General features: G+C 43.6%; 1 protein-coding gene across 2 annotated transcripts in view; it reads left to right on the top strand.

Annotated features, from left to right (window-relative positions):
• Positions 1 to 1,687: 1,687 nt before the first annotated feature.
• LOC106570197 (immunoglobulin superfamily DCC subclass member 3) overlaps positions 1,688 to 26,455 on the top strand; it is a 35,619-nt gene continuing 10,851 nt past the window's right edge. Inside the window, exons 1-6 of one of the 2 annotated variants that reach the window (XM_014142269.2) lie at positions 1,688 to 2,088; positions 12,417 to 12,728; positions 15,168 to 15,312; positions 16,122 to 16,252; positions 16,657 to 16,794; positions 18,951 to 19,109. In XM_014142269.2, the coding sequence (XP_013997744.2) occupies positions 2,037 to 2,088; positions 12,417 to 12,728; positions 15,168 to 15,312; positions 16,122 to 16,252; positions 16,657 to 16,794; positions 18,951 to 19,109 (937 nt within the window). In that variant the 5' untranslated portion in view covers positions 1,688 to 2,036. The remainder of the gene's footprint in view (positions 2,089 to 12,416; positions 12,729 to 15,167; positions 15,313 to 16,121; positions 16,253 to 16,656; positions 16,795 to 18,950; positions 19,110 to 26,455) is intronic. The other variant, XM_014142268.2, reaches the window with a different exon arrangement.

Genomic DNA, 26,455 nt, shown 5'->3' with positions numbered 1-26,455 from the left:
TCCCAGGCCAGGCATCAGATGGAGGCAGTAGTATTCTCACATACACCATGCTGCATTACTTTTTGCTTAGTGCAGGGACTCTGACCTTCGCTGAATCATGTACTGTACTAGTTGAATCTATCAGCATGAAGAATCATAAATGAAAGGTCAAGGCAACCAGTGCTCTGAATCTTTTCCTTGACATTTTCACCAACAGTCTAAAGGATTTTCATGAGGAGATCCCTTTCTGCTGAGGACAATGGCCTAAATTGATTCGTTAAAATGTATCATTATGTTCTGTATACTGATTCTTGATCATCGTTAGCTCTCTGACAAAGTGCCACTCATATTGACAGGCAGTTTTTCACTTTAGTGCCTTGTCACTTGTTTTTTGAACAGACATGTTTTGAATAATCAAAAGCTTTGTTGCTTTGCATTTTCTATGTAGGCTTAAATGTGTAACCTTTACCCTCAAGTTTAACATAGTGTGTTATAACTTGAGTGGTAAAACCACCAACCCCAGAAAACACATATTCGTAAGACCAGGGTTCAGTTGGCATTTCTCCTCCCTAACAGAAATACTTCTCAATTTCATCAGCTGTCCGGGTGGCTGGTCTCAGACGAAGACAGATGTGGAGGTCCTGGGCTGGTGTGGTTACACGTGGTCTGCGGTTGTGAGGCCGGTTGGACATTCTGCCAAATTCTCAGAATTTATGTTGGAGGCGGCTTATAGTAGAGAAATGAACATTCAATTCTATGGCAACAGTCAGTATACCAATTGCACACTCCCTCAAAATGTGAGTCATCTGTGATATTATGCTTTGTGACAAAACTGCACATTTTAGAGTGGCTTTTTATTGTCCCCAGCACAAGGTGCACCTGTGTAATGATCAGCTTCTTGTTATGCCACACCTGTCAGGTGGATGGATTATCTTGGCAAAGGAGAAGTGCTCACTAACAGGGATGTAAACAAATTGGTGCACAACATTTGAGAGAAATAAGCTTTCATACATATGGAACATTTCTGGGATGTTTTATTTCAGCTCATGAAACATGGAACCAACACTTTACATGTTGCGTTTATATTTTTGTTCAGTATATTAGACTGCACTGTGTTCATCTCGCCTTTCATTACATAACACACAGTCATGGGATTTCTTGCCATAGGACATATATCAGGATAAGGTTCTGTATGACTATTATGTCACATGATCTGCTCAGAGAAGGACTTGGTTGAGGTCATATGGCTTATGGCTTATGATGGCAATGGCCAAAATGAAAGAGATTATGTGAAAGGGTTCAAGAAATATGCATCCTGCTGATATTGTTTTTCCCAAATTAAAATAAACCTATAAGCTTCGCCTTATTACATATTACAATCTAGTCATATTATAAGTCTTATTATGCATTATAACCACATCATTAATGCATATCTGCAGGCTGAAAATATTGTCAAAAGACCTGTGCCACCAATATATCCTGAGGAAAACAGAGCGCATGACACCTCACTGCTCTCCAGGGTGGCCACAGCTGTCGGTGGTGATTCTGTTATGTGACATCAAGACAGAGCAGCGGAGCGGAGAAGTGGCCAGGCCTCCATTCAAATGAATATCAATCATGAAAAACGCCCCTCCACTCGAACGCCCCGCGGTCTGTGATTGGTTCAGTGGGGACCAACCTGCTAGCGCAGGCGAAAGCTGTTGTATCAATGTCCATTCACTGACCGTAGGTGTCAGCGGAGACAACAATAACGCTACATACCTAATGCCCGCTGTCCCTTCCGTGGCTCCTGAATAGACAAAATACTATTCTGAAAGTAGCTTTGGACGTGACCAGTAGCCAGCTCCGGCCAATATGCTGGACAAGGGATTTAAAAAAACAGTAGAAATGTTTTAATAAAAGTGAATCCAATTTCTTGCAAGCTCTCCAAAGAGGATATCTCAGCAAAAGCTTTGAAAGAAGACACATCTCAGCAATTGGAATATATATTTTGGGGATTTTGGGGGGGGGCCAGAAGACATTTCAGCAAGACCAAAATACTTAATTTTTAGTAAAAAATGAATCAGCCAGGGATGCTGCTCGCCTGTTTGGCGGCTTATATCTGTTTGAGTAAGTATGCTTTTTATTATAATATGTATGCGGTTATATGGGTTTGTTGTTTTTGCACTACAACTTTGATGGAGTGGGGGACTGGGGACCTATTGATAGCCTACAATTGTTCAGCGGTTCATTCTTCTGTCTATGTGTTTAAGAAATTAGGATGTAACAGTTGGCCTATAATTCATGGAAACGGCATAATTTCGAATCGAAATCATTTTGTTATTCATTGTTTAGTTTGTGTCATTGAACAACATCTGGTTCTGCTGGTTCAATAGCCGTGTGTAAGCATATGCATTTTCTTTATGTCGGCTCCACATTTCTTTAGACACAGTATTTTCTCTCTTGATTTAAAATGCGATGCTATTACACGTAGATATAAAACATGATCTATTCATGTATGGTTATTCCTGTTACAACAATGTTGCTCTTTTCAGGATAAAATGTAATATGTTCCTTTTCAGAGAACATTGAATACACACGTGTGTGCTCCTTATTTTGGAGTTAAGGTAGGCCTATGTAATAATATGAAAACTTTTCGATACAACCTTTCCCTCTCAATTATAGGCCAACAAAATAATTTGATCGCTTCCCCTTCCATCCATTGCTGACGTAGAGTTAATCTCCCAACTCAAACTTAAAAAGAAGAGGCTATTTTGTGCTACCTTTTTTCAAGTCAATCGATAAATATCGAGACCAAATCTGGTGATATCAAATGAGTTGAAGAGGCCAAGGGTAGTTTGATTAGGCCCATATATAATTTGCCTAACACCTAAACCACATTGGAATTACAGATAGGAACAACTCTCCTCAACCCTAAAATGTGATGATCAAATCAAAGTCAAGTTAATTTCAGCTCCTTTTAGAACAGTACCAAAAAATCACCTGCCTCTTAAAAATGTCCCCCCAAGTTTGTCAAAAACACATAGGCCTAACAACTCATATAAATACTTCATATAAAGAAACTAAGATATAGCATTTCATATGATTTATAAAGTTAAGGCCTTAACTTAAAATAGGCCCTAGGCCCAGTGTGTTGGGGTCCTTTGTATTGTAATCAAATCCAGCAACATATAAGTCTAAACAATAACTCAGTCTAAACAATAACTCAGTGAAGGAGCAGAACAGAAGGTGTGTGAGAGAGTTGGACTAGAGAAAGGGGTTTAGGTGGGGGACCTATGACCTTTTAGGGAAAAAGAAGGGGCTGTTGTGACCTAGGGTGGTGGGGTAGGGTGGGGGACTTAACCTTTGGGGTCCCCTTCTGGTCAATGGAGTGGTTGGTAATGGGGGAACAAGAAAAGCCAGGGAGACAATGGCCAGGCGCCTCACCCCGCCCCAGTAGTGACCTGACCCTCACACACCCTCATCTCCATAACACTGGCCCCACTCCCTCTCTGTGAGTCTGGCCCAGAGACCTTATTAAAAAGGCTGTGTGTGTGTGTGTGTGTGTCCATCAAGGGTAATCCTCCCACAGCTCTTTGTGACCATGTTCACATCACATCCCCACCACGCACACACACACACACACACACACACACACACACACACACACACACACACACACACACACACACACACACACACACACACACACACACACACCATCCAGAGGTACCTAGATATAGGGATAGGACCATAGGAACCCCTCCAAGTCCAACAAGACACCCCATTGGTTTAATCCACACAGGGACAATAGCCCGGTGCTGGGCCACTGCTCCATCCCTCCATCCAGCATTAAAGGAGGGAAACATCTCTATCCTCTTTGGGCTTATGGTAATACATGGCAGATCTCCCCTGCTGAAGATACAATTATGGGGGCCAACGTGACAGGCCTATCGCAGCACGGATCTGACAGAGCTAATCCCACCCCAAAACCCATGCATGCAGGGCGACTCGTGGGAAACCTGACACAGAGACACTGATAGCGTGCTGATGACATGGTGTGTGGGTTTTTTACCACTGTGTTGTGTAAAGCAGATGTAGAACCAGTGTCACTAATCTCTTAAAGGGATGTTCCGCTCAAAATACAACCTAGCGTTATTTTTAAGATCAATTCGGAATGGAAGTGGATGATATTAGCATATCGCAATCCCTAAATATGTAGGAGCTTAATTTGAGCCATTTTGCTACAGCAGGAAAAGAATCCTGCAGCAACAGGAAATGTAGATTATAATCAATGGACATTGTTGTAGGGGTTGATACATTTTTCATTAGGGAAAATCAAGTCAGAAATGTTTTAATGGAAATCACAAACTTCAGAAACCTTTTTAAACCTTCAAATAAACTACAAGTTTTAAATGTCCTGAATTGCAGGAAAGTTTTCCCGCAACAGGGTGATCAAATCAATATCCTACATCTCTAGGTGCTTAAATAGTGTGAGTGTTTAATAGTGTGAGTTCACCTAGGCTACTAGGTCCTCAAACCTCCTCAGACGTTCACTCTACTCTTCCTGTGTAGCAGAGCGGCTCCCATTCATTGGCCACTGCATGAGCCTACTATAGTCTTCCCTATCACTGACACTCACTGATGGGATGATGGGGACAGAGAAGTCCTATGGAGACCCTGTCATGATCTGCTCAAATGTGTACTGCTCTTTCTAATTACACAAGCAGTAAGCACTCTTGGGACATGTACTTCCCATGCCGTTCAATGCTATTGTTATTCTTAAAGCTTTGCCATCCAAACCATTATCTGACGAGAGTTATATGTTGTACCATTTGCTATTGGTGTGCAATTAATGAGACCAAAACAGGCACTCTATACAGAACTACAGCAGATATGAGACAAACAGTCAGTTGAAGTTGGTGACAAACACAGAACACTGTCTGACACACTCCAATGTTCCAGTTCAGCTTCCATGTGTGTCTATCATCAAGGGCACCTGGGACATTAGACATCGCTCTTTGCCTGGGTTTTTATCAATAGTCGGCCAGACAATTAGCGGCCTGATCGAGCACCTGGTTAGTTATTTCTCTCTGGTATTAATGCTCAATGTTATTATTATTTTTTTGTACTTTTTACTTATTTTTTTCTCCCCAATTTCATGATATCTAATTGGTAGTTACAGTCTTCTCCCATCGCTGCAACTCCCGTACGGACTCGGGAGAGGCGAAGGTCGAGAGCCGTGCATCCTCCGAAACACAAACCCACCACGCCGCACTGCTTCTTGACACACTGCTCGCTTAACCCGGAAGCCAGCCACACCAATGTGTCTTAGGAAACACCGTACAGCTGGCGTCCGAAGTCAGCGTGCATGCGCCCGGCCGCCACAAGGAGTCGCTAGAGCGCCAAATCCTCCCCTAACCCGGACGACGCTGGGCCAATTGTGCGCCGACTCATGGGTCTCCCGGTCACGGCCGGTTCAAACCCGGATCTACAGATCGAACCCGAACCTGGATAGCAGTGTGATGCAGTGCCTTAGACCCCTGCGCCACTTGGGAGGCCAATGCTCAATGTTTAACCCGAGCGCCAGTGTATAGTACACACATCCGTTATTTTAATTAAAACACCCCGAGTGTGAGGTAACCTTTACAGAGGAGCTGGTGTTTTGAATTAAAAGGCTGCATCATTGTAGGTTTTCATTAAGTCCCAACCCTTCGTGTAGGTAAATAAAGCACAGACTTGTCAATGACATTTACAACGGTACCAACATGGTACCTTGCTTGGTGCCATTTTCTGAAGCCATATCCAGTGGTCGTGACTGTGGTATCAAATTCAAAAAGGAAGACTTTGTACTCAAAATGACCATAGAGGTTCTAGATACTTTAGCCAGTGTTAAATTCAAACAGACATTCAGACATGGAAAAGGTGAATAGAAGCATTAATGACCCTATCAATGAGCAGATAATAGTTTGCTAACTCTGGGCCGAACTTTCAGGGACTATCTGAACTTGTCCAGTTTGAAACGCTAGTTATTTTTTTCCGTTGCAAAGCGTTTTGCTACAGTATGACCTACTGAACACCACCCAGGTACTGCAGATATACCAGTAGATCGATTTATCGAAAGCCCTCAGGCCCAGTGTGGTAGGACGTTACAAGATAGCGCCCTCTGTGTAGATTATTATGTTATGTCCTAGGAGGACCCACCATGGCCCACAATGCCTTTCTCTGTTTAATGAGATTTCCTTGATACTAGGAATAAGCTGTGTCCCCTTCTGCTGGCCCACACCCCAGTGATTAAAAACGGGAGGGCAAGCAGTGAGGTCTCCTCCCCATCGCATTGGAGATTATTGTTTATTGATCCAACGAGTGGTCCAGAGTAGGCCGAAATTTGTCCTGGCCCTTTTAAGACCGGTGTGTTTGTCCATCCCCATCAGAAACAATCCAATCTCCAAATGCAGATGGTCATTTCTGCTCTTTGTCCTCTGGGGACCTTCTCTGGTGATATAAATAAGAACTGAGAGGATCAATAGTTCAAAAAAAGAGACAGTTCTGATTTCATGGCTCTTTGAGTTGAGGTGGAGTGGAGATGTTTCAAATTGAGCCTGGATTATGTAGTTGATCCAAACACGCAATTAGCCTGAAATGTAAGGCTGTCAATTAAATGTGTTAATGTCTCCAGGCATGAAAACAAACCCACAGCTAAGAAAGCCAAGCTCTAAATTAGCTGATTCATTGTTTTTTTTCTCCCAATGAATTGATAATATGTGTCCATTACAATCAAAATCAGTGCAGTAATTTGCATGCAGTGTTAGTTAATTGCCCCCCATTTACATCTGTGAGGGAGGAGTCCAAACATGGGTGGCACATGCTTAGCTTCCTCCTCAACATCGGAAACAGTGGTGTTGTGTTTACTCCACTTTGAACTTGGCATATGCCAGCTATTGACGATCCTCAAACAAAACACTTGGGCAATTTGGGTGCCCCCGCCTCGCAAGCCGGTAGCCCGCTACAATAGCATGTTTGCATAACCACTAAAAGGAGATGGGGATACGGAGCGAGGGAGAGAATTTAACTCCCATTAGCGAGACAAAGGGGCTTGCCGCTGGATACTGAGTCTCACACCTCCCAGCGATTCCCATTTTCCACACCCCGTTCCTTCAGGATTTCTCCTCCTAGCTCTATAGCTCCCTAGCTCTGCATTCAGGCATTGTTTACGCCGGCGCCCCCACTGCTGTAATGGATCTAATGGGGAGAGAAGAGGGGAGGGGAGGAATTTTTCAAGGTGCATAGAATACATTTGTAATCCCACACAAAAGCCCAGGTTTACTTTTTGGATAGGAAGGAAAGGAGGATAGTTTCAATAGCTTTTCTCACTTTTTTCATCCTTTTTCGGCCACAGAAATTGAAATGATAGCCAGTTGTGGAGGATGAACAAAGTGGCCAAAGAAAGTGGTCACAATTCAATCTTCAAAAATATATATACAGTATATTTTGTTATACTTTCCCCCCCATAAGATATTGCAAGACTTATCAGACATTATAAAAGCTCATAACAAGTTATATCAAGTTATAAGTCATTATGCCTGCAGGCTTAAAAATGTGTTTTCTACTTTTAGACATTTTCAGCACAAGTGCAGCCTACATTTGATGCACTACTGATTATAAAACTAAGGCCAATAGTGTCCGTGGATTTTTTTAATCAAATATGCCACCTGATTACGAATGTGAGACCAAATTTTCTCTCCTTGCCACAAAACTTCATTGCACTGTAACAGCCCTGTAAAGCGCGAGTTTCTCAGCCAATCCCTCCATCCAAGTCCATTCAATAGAATGTTTATCGCCTTATTAAAGCCTATGGTACTTTGTGTGGAAGGTTGGTCCAGGGCCCAGTTTTAATATACTGATTCTTCAGTCATAGTCTAGCTGTAGCTGGCTGCCACTCAAACAGAGATATAGAAAGAGACAGGGAAGGCAATGCTAGAGGAAGGCATAACGCAATCAATGAGGGGATTTGCGTATGTTTGCCTTATCCCGGCGCTCAGGACCCCCTTTCACTCTCTCTCCCTCTCTTTTTGGGGTGTGGGTGGCTGGCTAAGAAGATCACTGGTCCACGTCACAATAGCCTGTAAAGTTCAGGGCCAGCGGCCCAGGAGACATTGCTTACCGAGTGAGGGGGGGTGAATGTGACAGACCTGGTGGCCGGATCCCTCCATCCCCCCCTCCCCCCTTCCATCAACTCTCCTCCAACTCTCTCATGACCCCTGAAGGATTAGGGTCACAGCCTCTAGGGTGAGGACAGGGTGGGGGATCCCTGCTGCTCAGGAAAACCCCCCAAAAACTATTTTCAGACCCTCCACCTCTGAAATTGAAATTGAATTCATCCTCTAATTTGAGCACTCCAACACACATCCATATAAGAACAGACCACATGGTAATAATGGATAATTAGCATAGTTGGATCAACTTTTGACTGTTTTAGAGAGAGAGAGCACATGTGGGCTAACTTCAAAGGCCTTATTCTAGCACCCAATTTCTTGTCGCTAGCTAGCAATATGTAGCAGCCGTGGCCATAGTGATTGCATTGAAGGCGTCACATCACCCAGATTAAAGCCTTGTGAATACGTTTATCCAGACACAAAAGAAGGGGACCCTTGATCAATCTCTTTGTCGATGCGTCAAGAAGCAATGGCTAATGCAGAAAGGCTATAGAGATGCATATTATTATGGTGGCTATTCAGTGCAAAGTTGGGCTGTGGCCTAGCAATTTGAACTGGGTTTAGAAAGCCATATATCTAAAATATGTTGGTCCATTATACTGACACAGTGCCTTCAGAAAATATTCATTTCTTTGTGATACACCCTGAAATAAAAATGGATGAAATATATTTTTTTCACCACCATCTACACACAATATCCCATAATGACATTGTGAAAACATGTTTTTTGAAATGTTTGAAAATGTATTGAAAATGAAATACAGAATTATCAAATTTACATAAGCATTCACACCTCTGAGTAAATACATGTTAGAATCACCTTTGGCAGCAATTACAGCTGTGAGTCTTTCTGGGTTAGTGTCTAAGAGCTATGTACAATATTTAAACATTGTTTTAAAAATTCTTCAAGCTTTGTCAAGTTGGTTGTTGATCATTGTTGGACAGCCATTTTCAAGTTTTGCCATAGATTTTCTAGCCGATTTAAGTCAAAACTGTAACTAGGCCACTCAGGTGTCATCTTGGTAAACAACTCCAGTGTATATTTGGTCTTGTGTTATAGGTTATTGTCCTGCTGAATGGTGAATTTGTCTCCCAGTGTGTGGTGGAAAGCAGATTGAACCAGGTTTTCCTCTAGGATTTTGCCTGTGCTTAGCTCTATTCTGTTTCTTTTTGTCCTAAATAAAATCTACCATGCCGATGACAAATATACCCATAACATGATGCAGCCACCACCATGCTTTAAAATATGAAGAGTGGTACTCAGTGATGTGTTGTGTTGGATTTGCCCCAAACATAACGCTTTGTATTCAGGACATAAAGGTAATTTCATGCAGTTTTACTTTAGTGCCTTGTTGCAAAGAGAATGCAGGTTTGGGAATAATTTATTATGTACAGGCTTCCTTCTTTTCACTCAGTCATTTCTGTAGGTTAGTATTGTGGAGTAGCTACAATGTTGTTGATCCATCCTCAGTTTTCTCCTATCTCAGCCATTAAACTCTGTAACTGTTTTAAAGTTACTATTGGCCTCATTGTGAAATACCTGAGCGGGTTCCTTCTTCTTCGGCAACTGAGTTAAGAAACATGCCTGTATCTTTGTAGTGACTCGGTGTATTGATACACCATCGAAAGTGTAATTAATAACTTCACCATGCTCAAACGGATATTCAATGTCTGCTGTTTTTACATTTACCCATCTACCAATAGGTGCCCTATTTTGCAAGGCATTGGAAAACCTCCCTGGTCTTTGTGGTTCAAATTGTGTTTGAAATTTCCTACTCGACTGAAGGACCTTACAGATAATTGTATGTGTGGGGTACAGATATGAGGTAGTCATTCAAAAATCACGTTAAACACTATTATTGCACACATAGTGAGTCCATGTAACTTATTATTTGACTTGTTAAGCACATTTTTACTCCTGAACTTATTTAGGCTTGCAATAACAAAGGGGTTGAATACTTGTTGACTCAAGACATTTCAGCTTTTGATTTTTAATTCATTTGTGAACATTTCTAAAACATAATTCCACCTTGATATTATGGGGTATTGTGTGTAGGCCAGTGACACAACATCTCAATTTAGTCCATTTTAAATTCATGCGGTAACACAACAAAATGTGGAAAAAGTGTGAATACCATATATGTTGTATTTATTTTAATTTTATTTAACCACGCAAGTCAGTTAAGAACAAATTCTTATTTACAATAACGGCCTACCCCGACCACACCCGGACGATGCTGGGCCAATTGTGCGCCGCCCTATGGGACTCCCAATCATGGCCGGATGTGATGCAGCCTGGATGTGATATATTATGTTGTTCTGAGCTGAACTTGGAACCTGAACTTACCACTTTGGGCCTGTAGAAGCTTAAATGGAAAATCCACTCAAAAACTATATTTTGAGGGCCTCCCAAGTGGCACAGTGGTCTAGAGATTCTGTGTTCAAGTCCAGGCTCTGTCGCAGCCGGCCACGACCGGGAGGCCCATGGGGCGGTGCACAATTGGCCCAGCGTCGTCCGGGTTAGGGGAGAGTTTGGCCGGCAGGGATATCCTTGTCTCATCGCGCACTAGCGACTCCTGTGGCGGGCGGGTGCGCAGTGCACACTGACACGGTCGCCAGGTGTACGGTGTTTCCTCTGACACAATGTTGCGGCTGGCTTCCGGGTTGGATGGGCATTGTGTCAAGAAGTAGTGCGGCTTGGTTGGGTTGTGTTTCGGAGGACGCATGGCTCTTGACCTTCGCCTCTCCCGAGTCCGTACAGGAGTTGCAGCGATGAGACAAGACTGTAACTACTACCAATTGGATACAATGAAATTGGGGAGAAAAAAGGGGTGACAATACGAAAACAGTGTCGTCACTGTTTCATTAGTTAACTGTTGATACAGTCCCAAAAGGTTTTCTTTAAGGCTTGACAAGGTACCCTTAGAAAACAGGCGTCCTGTGCAAAGTAGCAAGGGCTACACTCCCGTTCAACAGTTTGGGGTCACTTAGAAATGTCCTTGTTTTCGAAAGAAAAGCCTTTTTTTGTCCCTTAAAATAACATCAAATTGATCAGAAATACAGTGTAGACAGTTTTAATGTTGTAAATGACTATTCAGTTCAGATAAACAGATGCAAAAGTTCTCCATTATTTTGATGGTGCGTCTTATCATGCAAGTTCAAGAGCAGGGGGCATTGAGGCTTTTCGGGTGTGTCACTCTCTAACTCCCTTTCCCTCCCTCCCCCACCTCAACAGCTGGGAGAAAGGGAACGGCCATCTTGAGGGGTCAGGGCGGGACAGCGGTTTTTGGGAAGACTTGCCATCTTGGTGGGGTCAACTTCAAGAGGCGAATGGGGTGATCCAGTGGCATGGGAAAGTCACCCCGGAGCCTTGGTGAAAGGGAGGCAGGGATGCAGGGGGGGCATAAGAGGGGCAGATGGCCCCCATAGGGGGTGAGGGGGTGTAGGTTTATGGTGTTGGGCATTTCTAGGGGGTTTTTGGAAGGTGGGGTATGAACAAGTGTGAGTGTCGTCACCGCGCCATTGTTGCCGGTCTGCGCTTGGTTCAATAGAAGTTCTCCTAACTTGACCCCACTAACCCTCTCTAATCTTCTGCCTCCATCTCAGCCATTGTTCCTGCCCTCTTTGGCTCAATGACTCCCCGGCATTCAGCCCTATTATTGTGGCCGGTTTCAATAAAAGTGTTTTGGACGCGGAACTAACACAGCCATCAATCAATAGGCCGGTGTAGAGTGTCAAGGGCAGTTTCTGGGGTTGGAAGAGTTCGTCCCCGGGCGAACGTGGCTGTCCATCTCTATTCCGGTCCCCTTCTGTGTTGATGCGTCTCAGACTTTGCTTGTAAACACAGATACATAGGGAATGGGATAGCAATCTTGGTTTATGAATGGATTAGAGACAGGCAAGGCTCCCGCCATGGCATGCTCAATGCCCCAGTACAAAGTTCTGTGAGATATAGTTTACAAATTCAGTTTGAAGTTTTTCCTTTAATGGATTGTCCCATAGGGTCAGAGTATCAATCTCCCTTACTGGTCTTCTTATCTGATCTTAAAGTGATTGGGTGAACAGGTACTGTATGGGTAAACTACTATATATAGCCAACATTGAGTTATTTTGTGAATTCACTCATAGTGGGATATTAGACACATGCAATAGCATCACCCCCACTGTACTGGTCTACAAAATGAACCAATACTGATGTTCTCAACCTTAAGAGCCAATGACCTTCTTCATGCCCCTTTCTAGATGTATGTGGTGCCAAGGAGCTGGCGATCCTATTGGAGCCCAGTGACGTCATCGCTGTGCGGGATCGGCCACTGATGCTGGACTGCCAGGTAGAGGGCGAGAGTCCCATCTCGATCACGTGGCGCAAAAACGGGTTGCCCGTAGTTGTGGGGGAGCGTGTACAGGTGCTGCCCAATGGGACCCTCTTCATCCAGAGCTTCCAGAAACGACTAGACAGAGTCGGAAGTGAGACAGATGTTGGAGAGTACGACTGCGCCGCTCAGAACCGCTTTGGCATGCTGGTCAGCCGCAAGGCCCGAGTTCAGCTGGCATGTGAGTTCACCTGCCTTACATACTGTTTTATGGTTCACTAGTGTTATTTATGTAATGGTGACCTACGTAACAGTCACTTATGTAGAGGGCATATCTAACACTCAATACACATACAGTACAATACACAGAAAACACTTCACCTACGTATCTATACACAACACAAGACACGATAGTATTGAGTATTAAAGGAAATGGTTAATTTACTCTTTCTGGCATGGTTGCTCTCCACCAGCCAATCACTACTTGTGCTAATTTCACTTAGAAATACAGTAGCTAAATAACTGATTTTACAGACTGTATCAATCAAAGATTACCCATCTAAAGTCAGACCCTTTGCTATGAGACTCGAAATTGAGCTTAGGTGCATCCTGCTTCCATTGATCATCCATGAGATGTTTCTACAACTTGATTGGAGTCCACCTGTGGTAAATTCAATTGATTGGACATGATTTGGAAAGGCACACACCTGTATATAAAAAGGTCCCACAGTTGACAGAGCATGTCAGAGCAAAAACCAAGCCATGAGGTCGAAGGAACTGTCCGTAGAGCTCCGAGACAGGATTGTGGGGAAGGGTACCAAAAAATGTCTGCAGCATTGAAGGTCCCCAAGAACACAGTGGCCGCCATCATTCTTAAATGGAAGAATGATGGCGACTCTTCCTAGAGTTGGCCGCCCGGCCAAACTGAGCAACCGGGGGTAGAATGGCCTTTGTCAGGGAAGTGACCAAGAACCCGATGGTCACTCTGACTGAGCTCCAGAATTCCTCTGTGGAGATGGGACAACCTTCCAGAAGGACAACCTTCTCTGCAGCACTCCACCAATCAGGCCTTTATGGTAGAGTGGCCAGACGGAATCCACTCCTCAGTAAAAAGCACATGACAGCCTGCTTGGAGTTTGCCAAAAGGCACCTAAAGGACTCAGACCATGAGAAACAAGATTCTCTGGTCTGATGAAACCAAGATTGAACTCTTTGGCCTGAATGCCAAGCGTCATGTCTGGAAGAAACCTGGCACCATCCCGACAGTGAAACATGGTGGTGGGAGCATCATGCTGTGGTGATGTTTTCAGCGGCAGGGACTGGGAGAGCAGTCGAGGGAAAGATGAACGGAACAAAGTACAGAGAGATCCTTGATGAAAACCTGCTCCAGAGCGCCCAGGACCTCACTGTAGTTAGCGACCTCCACCTAATAATTAAAATAAAAAAAATATATCATTACAATCACAATAAACTTAAGTAATTGTTTATACGTTTCTAGCTATCCCAGAAAGACATCACCGAAAACCAAACATTTTACCTTCTGCTGTGGTTTAGTAACTTTCTGTTCCTCAACGGACTCTGGCTGGATTGAAGACGAAGCAAAGTTTGGAAAATGTCTAAGTATGCTGCGTCTCTCTCGCAACGGAGCCTTCAAACGCAAGGGGGGCGTTTCATTTTCCCTCCGTTGTGGACGTCCCCATTGAAATGCATGACATTCGTAACTGAGTGCTTATGGGTAATGTGAACAAGGCTTTACAATGAGTAATATGTTCAATGTGTAGCCTGGCTACACAAACACACGATTAGTCTATAATATTCCCTTCTGAATGTGATTTAGGAGAGAACCAGCAGTGAATGTTACCAGGTCCTCCCATTCACTCCAGGGTAATGCTACAGTCATTTCACCAGACATTATTTATATGTCCCTGCTTTACTCAGAAGTCATAAAAACAGTGGAGGTCAAACAATGGCTTTTGTCTTATCTATAGGAGATCACTACTTGTATTCCCCTTTCTGTCAAAACAGGAGAGTCTGTTCTGTTCTCCATACTGCGAACACCATTGTCACATACCTGGCAACCCAAAAACCAATCGGAATCTATAGACTGTTATGCATGATGCTCCACGCTGAGAACACCTTAGTTGCATATCTGGCAACCTGAGACCACCTCAGACTTTTTCATCTCTTGTGTTTCTTTGTGACATTGTGGGTGATGAATGGTACACCCCACTAAGTGTACTGACACTTGGATACATACAAAACACACACACACACACACACACAAAGCATTGTGTTCAGACAAGATTTAAGATAAACACGTGCATTCTGTACAGACACAAACTGTCCTGCGCATACTGTTCAACACCAAAATCCCGTAGCCCCCCCATCTCTCTCGCTCTCTCCCTTCACTCTCTCTCTCTTTCTCACACACACACACACACACACACACACACACACACACACACACACACACACACACACACACACACACACACACGTGACCGAATGAGCAACTTTCATATGTTGTGCATGTGCATATTAAGTATATGTACATCTACATCTTATATATATATTTTTGTATAATATTGTTGGCTCTGCTGCTCATTTTCTCTCAATGAGACTATCCCGTGTCAATAAATGTTAAATGGAGATATAACTTTTGTTGTTCTTTCTTCCTCAGCCCTCCCTAAGTTCCACACACACCCAGAGTCCATGTCAGTGGACGATGGCGGTGTGGCTCGCTTCAAGTGCCAGGTCAATAGTGTGCCTGAGGCCAACATCACTTGGGAAAGGGACAGAACCCCACTCAGTACTACCGACAACAGGTAACATCATCATAATACACTGAATGTATAAAACATTTACGAACACCTTTCCATGACATAGACTGACCAGGTGAATCCAGGTGAAAGCTATGATCCCTTATTAATGTCACCTGTTAAGTCCACTTCAATCAGTGTAGATGAAGGGGAGGAGACAGGTTAAAGAAGGATTTTTAAGCCTTGAGACAATTGAGACATGGATTGTGTGTGTGCCATTCAGCAGGTGAATGGGCAAGACAAAAGATTTAAGTGCCTTTGAGTGGGGTATGGCAGTAGGTGCCAGGTGCACTGGGTTGAGTGTGTCAAGAACTGCAGCGCTGCTGGGTTTTTCACACTCAACAGTTTCCCTTGTGTATCAAGAATGGTCCACCACCCAAAGAACATCCAGCCAACTTGACACAACTGTTGGAAGCTTCGGAGTCTACATGTGCCAGCATCCCTGTCGAACGCTTTGTAGAGTCTAAACCTGACAAATTGAGGCTGTTCTGGGGGCAAAAGGGGCTGCAACTCAAAATTAGGAATGGGTTTCTTATGTTTTGGACACTCAGTGTATATAGGCCTATACACTCCTACGCACACACACACGCACACAGACACACACGTTTCATAATGTTATTATTTTGGGATGATTGCTAATGAACTTGGCGCTTGGTGTCACCCTGCAAGATAGTTTGCTACATTAGCGATGTAGCTACCATGCTGCAGACAGAGATTTTGAAAAAGTAGCTAACTTTTAAATTCTCATCAGAACTATATGTCACATCTATGTGTGCACTCACACCTCTCTAAACCCCTCCGCTTCCCTTGTCCAGGTACACTCTCCTGCCAATGGGTATCCTCCAGGTGACTGGTGTGAGGCGGATTGACGCCGGGGTGTACCGTTGTATGGCCTCCAACATCGCCAACACACGCTTCAGCCATGAGGCTGTGCTCAATGTAACCGGTGAGTGGTACTGACCCCACTCACATTAAGCCTTGTCCTGGCCTAAAAAGCATGCTCAATGGCTACTCTCCATTGATAGCGCATCTTATTTCAGGACTAGTCTTAATCTGTTCCTGGGAAACCAGCCCTTACAGTATAGATCATATAATCAGAGGGACCTGTCAATAGTGGACATTCAATGGGTTTGTTCATGTAGCTTTTCAATCTATAATTTAGTTGTTTTGGACACTACAAAGGATATTAAACTGTCCACGTTTATGCTAATCACATAAATGTTGATAAAATCCCTATAGGCTAAAGCCAAAGTCCGAACATGGTCTGGTTCAGCCCAGGAACCTGTCTAACAGTAGTGTCTTATCTTCTCTCTCTATGTGTGTGTTCGTGTCCTTTTTCTCTCTCTACAGGTGAGGCTTCCAGGATCTACAAGGAGCCAGTTATCCTCTCTGGGCCCCAGAACCTGACCATCACCGTCCACCAGACAGCCATTTTGGAGTGCATTGCCACAGGGAACCCCCGGCCCATTGTGTCCTGGAGCAGGCTGGGTAACAACTGTTCTCATGCAATCAGAATGGCATACAATAGTCTTAATTTATACCACACTGAGTTAATGATAGTACAGTTGTGGCCAAAGGTTTTGAGAATCACAAAAATATTAATTTCCACAAAGTTTGCAATGTCTTTAGATATTTTTGTCAGATGTTACTATGGAATACTGAAGTATAATTACATTTCACAAGTGTCAAAGGCTTTTATTTACAATTACATGAAGTTGATACAAAGAGTCAATATTTGCAGTGTTGACCCTACTTTTTCAAGACCTCTGCAATTCGCCCTGGCATGCTGTCAATTAACTTCTGGGCCACATCCTGACTGATGGCAGCCCATTCTTGCATAATAAATGCTTGGAGTTTGTCAGAATTTGTGGGGTTTTGTTTGTCCGCCTGCCTCTTGAGGATTGACCACAAGTTCTCAATGGGATTAAGGTCTGGGGAGTTTCCTGGCCATGGACCCAAAATATCGATGTTTTGTTCCCTGAGCCACTTAGTTATCACTTTTGCCTTATGGCAAGGTGCGCCGTCATGCTGGAAAAGGCATTGTTCGTCACCAAACTGTTCCTGGATGGTTGGGAGAAGTTGCTCTTGGAGGATGTGTTGGTACCATTCTTTATTCATGGCTGTGTTCTTAGGCAAAATTGTGAGTGAGCCCACTCCCTTGGCTGAGAAGCAACCCCACATAGGAATGTTCTCAGGATGCCTTACTGTTGGCATGACACACCTTGTGCTCACCTTGTCTTCTCCAGACAAGCTTTTTTCCAGATGCCCCAAACAATCAGAAAGGGGATTCATCAGAGAAAATGACTTTACCCCAGTCCTCAGCAGTCCAATCCCTGTACCTTTTGCAGAATATCAGTCTGTCCCTGATGTTTTTCCTGGAGAGAAGTGGCTTCTTTGCTGCCCTTCTTGACACCAGGCCATCCTCCAAAAGTCTTCACCTCACTGTGCGTGCAGATGCACTCACACCTGCCTGCTGCCATTCCTGAGCAAGCTCTGTACTGGTGGTGCCCCGATCCCACAGCTGAATCAACTTTAGGAGACGGTCCTGGCGCTTGCTGGACTTTCTTGGGCGCCCTGAAGCATTCTTCACAACAATTGAACCACTCTTCTTGAAGTTCTTGATGATCCGATAAATAGTTGATTTAGGTGCAATCTTACTGGCAGCAATATCCTTGCCTGTGAAGCCCTTTTTGTGCAAAGCAATGATGACAGCACGTGTTTCCTTGCAGGTAACCATGCTTGACAGAGGAAGAACAATGATTCCAAGCACCACCCTCCTTTTGAAGTTATTCAGTTATTCAGCATGACAGAGTGATCTCCAGCCTTGTCCTCGTCAACACTCACACCTGTGTTAACAAGAGAATCACTGACATGATGTCAGCTGGTCCTTTTGTGGCAGGGCTGAAATGCAGTGGAAATGTTTTTTGGGGGATTCAGTTCATTTGCATGGCAAAGAGGGACTTGCAATTAATTGTAATTCATCTGATCACTCTTCATAACATTCTGGAGTATATGCAAATTGCCATAATACAAACTGAGGCAGCAGACTTTGTGAAAATGTATATTTGTGTCATTCTCAAAACTTTTGGCCACGACTGTAGCTAAACAATGAGTTGATCTCTGTATCAGCTATGTTGCTCTATAGACGAGTGAGCTGAGAACGTCACAAAAATAATGTGCCCCCTTCAATGGGGCAGAAGGCTGTTGTTGATGTGATTGTGGATGGCCAGATAGCTAACAACAATGACAATAAACTGCCATGTGGGGAATCGTAGGTGGCTCGTTTTAGTTAGTTTTATCTTTTTCTTGATACCATACCTTGTTTTGAGGTGTTTTGACTGATGTCACATCTATGCTAACATGGCAAAAATGTGCTAGCTAGCTAACCAACAACTGTAATGATTTATTTGTGAGACAACAACTTTATGTTTTTAATAAACATTGGGGATTAAATATAGTTTACAAGTTGTCAACAATCTAAGCCAAATCTGTTTTGCCCCATAGTTGTGCACGTGTTGATTTTGTTGCTAAACAACCAACCCTCCTAAAAGCTTAAGGTTTCAAACTTGATTTTCATTAAACCCTGTGTTTTTTTGTATTATATTGGCCTATGTCTTATTCCTTTGTGTGTGTGCTCTCTCCAGATGGGCGCTCCATCGGGGTGGAGGGCATCCAGGTGTTGGGCACTGGAAACCTGATGATCTCAGACGTGTCGCTGCAGCACTCGGGGGTGTACGTGTGCGCCGCCAACCGCCCCGGGACCAGGATGAGGCGTACTGCACTGGGAAGACTGGTGGTGCAAGGTGAGCTCCCTCCTAACACTTATACCCTTTTCACACTACTATGCCGAAGTAACCCGAGCCAAGTTGTACTGAGCTGGCCTAGTTTCGCATCCACCAATGTTGCTGGCACTGTGCTGAACATGATAATGTGAAAATAAAATATCAGAGCCAGGAGAGTACAGTTAAGGTCAACACAATAGTCTGGGTAATACTGTACCTGCCTCACCTCACCAAGAGGCAGAGCCTGAATCAAAGTAAAGTATAATGATTAATTAAGCATGGGACAGATACACATGATCACAGGAGCAGGATAGGGGATGGGGGGGGACAGATACACATGATCACAGGAGCAGGATAGGGGATGGGGGGGACAGATACACATGATCACAGGAGCAGGATAGGGGATGGGGGGGACAGATACACATGATCACAGGAGCAGGATGGGGGATGGGGGGGACAGATACACATGATCACAGGAGCAGGATGGGGGGGGACAGATACACATGATCACAGGAGCAGGATTAGGGGGACAGATACACATGATCACAGGAGCAGGATAGGGGATGGGGGGGGGACAGATACACATGATCACAGGAGCAGGATAGGGGATTGGACAGATACACATGATCACAGGAGCAGGATAGGGGATTGGGGGGGGGGGTGGGACAGATACACATGATCGCAGGATAGGGGATGGGGGGGGGGGGTCAATGTCCAGAAGGTGTGGTGGTGTGTGGGTGTAGGGCTTTGGGCTATTAGGACTTGCTGATCCCATCACATGAACCTGTATTGGATTTGGCCATGACTTCTGCCTGGAAAGGGAAGGAAAAGGGGTGAGTTTGGGAGAGAGGAGTCAATACCCAAGCTCCACCCTTTCACCTCACCTTTGGCCCCCTTAGAGCTTTGAAGGGAGGGATGAGGTGCAGGTGGGGATGGGGGTTGGTCATTTTTGGTGATACTATTGGTGCGAGAGAGACCCCGAGTTCCCACTTGTAATTAAGCATTGACACTGGTCTCCAGCTGGACTTGTGTGTGTGTGTGTCCACTGCTACCAATACCTCATCCATCAGGCCCATCCATCACCCAGGAACTGTCCATATGTTCACTCTCCTCATATTTCACCCTCCCCCATTTTAATTGGCTATCTTAAGGGTTGACCAATATACTAAGGACCATCTCTGGGTAATGTGAGTGACCAACAACATAATAGGAAAAAAATTGCCCTACCATAAACAACTATGGATAGGATTACAGTGCATTTGGAAAGTATTCAGCCCCCTTGACTTTTTTCACATTTTGTGACATTACAGCCTTATTATAAAATGGATTAAAATTGATTCTCATTCATCTGCAGATAATACCCCATAATGACAAAGTGAAAACTGTTTTTTTTGTAATTTTTGCGAATGTATTGAAATAGCTTATTTACATAAGTATTCAGACCCTTTACTATGAGACTCGAAATTGAGCTCAGGTGCATCCTGTTTCCATTGATCATCCTTGAGATGTTTCTTCAACTTGATAGAAATCCATCTGTGGTAAATTCAATTGATTGGACATGATTTGGAAAGGCACACACCTGTCTATTTAAGGTCCCACAGTTGACAGTGCATGTCAGAGCAAAAACCAAGCCATGAGGTTGAAGGAATTGTCCATAGAGCTCAGAGACTGCCAAAGGTGCTTCAACAAAGTACTGAGTAAAGGGTCTGAATACTTACATAAATGTGATATTTCATTTTTTCATTTTTAATACATTTGCAAAGACGTCAAAAAAACAGTTTTTGCTTTGTCATTATGGGGTATTGTGTGTAGATTGATCAGGGGAAAAAACGATTTAATCCATTTTAGAATAAGGCTGTAACGTAACAAAATCTGGAAAAAGTCAAGGGATCTGAATACTTTCCGAATGCACTGTATATCAGAATGTAATCATGTGTTCGCTCCCCTGCCTCTCTAGAAGCGATAATTGCCACTGAATATGTAACTGATACTGTATATGCAATATATTGATGTTGATGTAATATATCTAACATTGCATTTGCACTTTCAAAGTCAATCAGTATATCAGAAAGTCTTTAGCTTTTCCTTAATGATCTAGCCAAATATTGTTGTTTTGAGGGACTTATTACAATACCTAGTTACAATACCTGTGATAGGCTAGCGTCCTGCCCAGGGGGTGTACTTGTACATAAAGCTGCCTCAAGCTACAGAAACAGGAGATAGGCTCCTGCCCTTATGGGCGTTCTGGTTTCAACAAGGCTTGTTTGCTTAGTTACAATAGCTAGTAGTAAGCAAACTGTTACAATCCCTAGCTACCAACACCTTACATAATACCTAACAAAATATAACCTATAGCTAGCAAAATGTTACCTGATACCAAGCTAGCAAAATATTACCTAGAAAGTAAAAAACTAAAAGAAAGTAGGCCTACATCTTAATCATATAACCTAGATATCCATATATTCCTTCACCCCCGTATTCCATTTAAATCACTCTACTTTGCACCCAGCTGTTAAGGCTCTCCCATATCCATGTTGTGTCCGCCTCTTTGACCTGGTCAATCAATAGTTCTCCCTATCAGTCTTTCACAAGTGGATTGGCCCTGGATGAGGTGGTCTTTAATGTATTAATTAATTGATTTGATTTATTTATTTCTTTCTCTCTATTTGTTAAAGAAAAAAGAACAAAGAGCTTTTTAGGATGGTGGTCACATGAAATGGGTGAAATTATTGGTTCATGGACCCAAAGTGAACTAAAATCTTAGTCCCTTTCAAAGTGTGATACTCGAGGTATATTCAGCTAGAATGTCCTCTCAATATTTTCTATGATACTTGATACTGTGGCCACAATCCACCACCATAGTTTGGACTTAAAATTGCCCTGCTGCACCCAATAATAATGATACAAAGGTTTTGGTTAGGCACAAATCATATAGAATAGCAATGACCATGAGACTAATTCATTCACCTATTTTTAGCTCTCACATGTTCCCTATTCGTGCCAATAAGGCAAGTCTGATAATATAGAATAATATTAAATACCCTGCGATATCATGCTGTTATTATGATGTCAGACTCCACACAAGTTGAAAGTCCTACTTTAAAGTTGGAGACCCTTAGTCATATGCACTGCGTAAAGGAGGTTATTGGGCATAGAGGTCTGCTCTTTCACACACACTGTCCTCATGACAGACAGTCCAATTCCCTCTCCCTTCTGCTCTTGAACCAGTCATGGTCATGGACAGGACAGGAGGACAGCCAGGATAGGACAGGACAGATGCAAGGCCAGAGATTTGAACAATGGTAGAGAGGAGAGAAAGAACGAGGGAGAAAAAAGAAGGAGCAGAAGGTGAAGATGGTCATTGTGTGTGGGAGGGGAGGGATCACCTCTCATCCCTTACCCCTGTCCCTGTCCTGGAGGGCCTGCTATAGGAAAACCGTGGAAGTCAGGGAGGAGAGAGGACGGGACACCGTACTGGACTGGACAGATATGGAAGGAGAGAGCGAAGGGGGTGGGGTTGGAGGTGGAGGAGGGTAAGATAAATGCATCCCCAAAGAGGGAGGAAGGTGACCACTCCCCCAGTCCCCACCCCCTGTCGTTCATTACTACGGTGTTTCGGTGGGGGGGGGGGGCGGCAGTTGTTCTCGTCACAGCTGGTGGTCAGGCGGTGGGGGACGGAGTTCAGGGGGGGACACAAAGGGTGCCAGGCCATTGTGTGATGACTGCTTTCTCTGAATGGAGCGCCAGTTATAACCATCCCCTCATCCATAGACTTTTTTGGGGTACAACATTTTCATATGAAAAATGTGGAGAAGGTTGGAATCGTTGAAATGCATATCCCACAGCTGTCGGCTTACTGAGGGGGACTTGCTCACGTTAGATAAGAGTGTCAGAACCAAACGGAATATATGTCAGGAAGTAGAACATACATATTTGGAAATAGGGCATTATTTCATGAATGTGTCACTTAAGTGACAGAACACACCACATGGATTAGAAAACATAAATATCCGAATGTATAAACTTAAAAACATCACCGTCATACTTTGTAAGCGGACTATAAAACATATTTTAGAAACATACCAAATTGTGTCCATTATGTAAATATGTAAAACATATTCCAAAACTCGATTTACAAAATAAATTGTGTTACAACTAAATCAGTTACTTTTTGATAAATATACTTCACACAATGTATATGAAGTAACTGAGATGAGGGCCACATTCAAGTCATACTGTATAAGGATCTCTATATAGCTCTGATTCACACTATCTAGGAAACTATAACTAGTAACAACATAACCTACATGATATATATTTCAAAATATACTCCTACCACAAAAGAGAAAAAGCTAAACAAAGGAAGGAAAGTGATGAGGAATGCCCCCGGTGATGAAACTCAAGGTCAGGTCTAAGACTCTGCTAAAAGACTAATTGATCAATACGTGCTATGGATTGGCCTGATGTATGGACACTGAAGCTGACAGTTAGATCTCAACTGGAGAGACACAGTTGATCAGCTGAAGGGATGGACAGCAATTCTCTCCTTGGCTCCACCTCTATTGGGTGTAAAGACCATGTAATAAAACCAGTGGGAAAATGAGTTTTTCTAAGTTCCACTTAACCAAAAAAACTTAGCTGAAGTGTGAAGTGTACCTGGAGTCATGGCGAGAGAAGGCTATTTGGGTGTAGATTGATGACACACTTACACACACACATGCACACACATATGACACACACACACACACACACACAAAACACCCCCCCTTGTGCTTCAGACATCCATTCCAGTCGCCCCTCCCAACAATCGGCCCAATATGTATCCCTCACTAGTCCCCCCCCCTGCCGTCATCATCTCTCCTAACCCTAACACAAACGCAACTTATTCACAGAACAACAACAGGCTGGGTGTATGAAAGCAGTGCATGCTATCATCACCAATAATTAAATGACACATCATCAGGCTAGTGACATGATATAGTCACTCTCAATTTCAAGTTATTGTACATCATCCATTAGAGCTCTGTGAGAATTCAGTGTGAAATATAATGGAAAAAACATATTAGACATATTTGAAGGCCATTAACCTAAACGCTACAATGCTCAGTGCTACAGCTGGCAATGCCTTAGATTTAATGACATACTCAAACAGGCTGAAGTGAACTTCAGATTAACTCCACGAGTTCTCTTGCAATTCAATTTCTTTTAATGTCTCTCTATGTCCTCACATCTCCCTCAACATTCCTCTTACCGATTAAACAAACAAGCAAAAGACAAAAGACACTTTGACGGCCATTGCTCAACAACAACTCCCTCCAAGCCTTTTATAGATCCTGGGGATCTGTATTGGTGTCCATATGTTTAAAGAAATTGGGGCCCATCAGAGGGAAAGCAGTTTGGGGAATATAAAATCTATGCTTCTATTGATTAATGGTCTTGTATTTTAATGGGTGTCTCTATGACCCTTGACCCCCCCACCCCCCACACACACACACACCCTCCAGTACTCACAACCTCATTTCTCCATCCCTCCATCTCTCTCCATCTCCCTCGCTCCCTTTCTCTATATCTCTCTCTTCTCTCTCTCTGTCTTCTCTCATACTCTCCCTCCCTCTCTACCTCCCCCTGGACCCTGTTTCTCTCTCTTCCCAGGGCCAGTCTCTCTGGGTCTCAGCCAGGGAGGGGTGAGGGCAGGGGCTCAGGGGGTGTCAGTGTCAATAGATCAATTAGATGCTTGGAGGAAAAGGGTCTGGGGGTCTCTACATATATGCATGTCCCATTGTGTGCTATTGAGTCTGGTGTCAGGCGGGACGACAAACCCTGCATCTGTCCCGGGGACACCGGAGGGCCAGACAGGGTCAGAGGGGGATAGAGAAGTGGGGACTGGGGTTAGATTAGGCTAGGCTGTCCTCTGGAAGTCTAGGCTCTCCATATGTTAAGTTCAAGCTCCGGGAAGAGGAGAGGAGGGGAAATCATTGGGAATGTTTTTTATCGATCTGTTGTGGTAGATGTAGGGATGTTTGTGTGTATTGATACACATTGAGGTATATGTAATGTGGGTAGTATGCTATAGGCTACTATAACTAAGGACAAAGTGTTTCCTGGTCAGGTCACATGGTCAGAACAAACTCAGGGACCTACTGTGTATTTAGATAGTTAGATTTGAGAGTTATGTTTCTACCAAGTTAGAGGAAACTGTATAAAAACTATAGGGTCTAGAGATATGATCAAATCACATTCACTTCTCAAGGTCCTTACTATAAGGACTGCAATGATCATAACCACCTTTATCTGATAGTACAGCTGCCCAAAACATGATCAGTACTGTCCTCTATAGTTCATTATAATACTGACAGCATATAGAACTCAATGCTCTCCCCCAAAAGGCCTTGTCATTCTAATCAATGCCTTTCTTCCTCTCTACTTTCACCCTCAAAATCTTTCCTCTATTGTCACCCTCCTCTTATTTGTACAACTGTTCTTCTGCCCATCTTTTCTCCAAACAACCTTTTTATCACTCCACATCACTTACCTGCTTACTCTCCTCTCTTCTCCTCTCCTATTGGCCTCCTTCCATTTTCCTCATATCCCCCACCTCCCCTCTTGACTTTTTGAAAGTGCTAGTCCTATATTTTACTTTCATGCAAAGTTACATAGTATCACAAGCAAATGCAATTGATACAAAGATGAATCAATACACTTACATACACAATACACTTACAACAAATAAACTCAGCAAAAAAAGAAACGTCCCTTTTTCAGGACCCTGTCTTTCAAAGATAATTCATAAAAATCAAAACAACTTCACAGATCTTCATTGTAAAGGGTTTAAACATGCTTGTTCAATGAACCATAAACAATTAATGAACATGGACCTGTGGAACGGTCGTTAAGACACTAACAGCTTACAGACGGTAGGCAATTAAGGTCACACTTAAGGTCACAGTTATGAAAACCTAGGACACTAAAGAGGCCTTTCTACTGACTCTGAAAAACACCAAAAGAAAGATGCCCAGGGTCCCTGCTCATCTGTGTGAACGTGCCTTAGGCATGTTGCAAGGAGACATGAGGACTGCAGATGTGGCCAGGGCAATAAATTGCAATGTCCGTACTGTGAGACGCCTAAGACAGTGCTAAAAGGAGACAGGACGGACAGCTGATCGTCCTCGCAGTGACAGACCACGTGTAACAACACCTGCACAGGATCGGTACATCCGAACATCACACTTGCGGGACAGGTACAGGTTGGCAACAACAACTGCCAGAGTTACACCAGGAACACACAATCCCTCCATCAGTGCTCAGACTGTCTGCAATAGGCTGAGAGAGGCTGGACTGAGGGCTTGTAGGCTTGTTGTAAGGCGGGT

Source organism: Salmo salar, chromosome ssa14, assembly GCF_905237065.1.
Source record: "Salmo salar chromosome ssa14, Ssal_v3.1, whole genome shotgun sequence".
NCBI classification, from domain to species: Eukaryota; Metazoa; Chordata; class Actinopteri; order Salmoniformes; family Salmonidae; genus Salmo; species Salmo salar.
The sequence above is the reverse complement of the archived record's forward strand: the minus strand, read 5'-3'. Positions and strand labels throughout refer to the sequence as shown.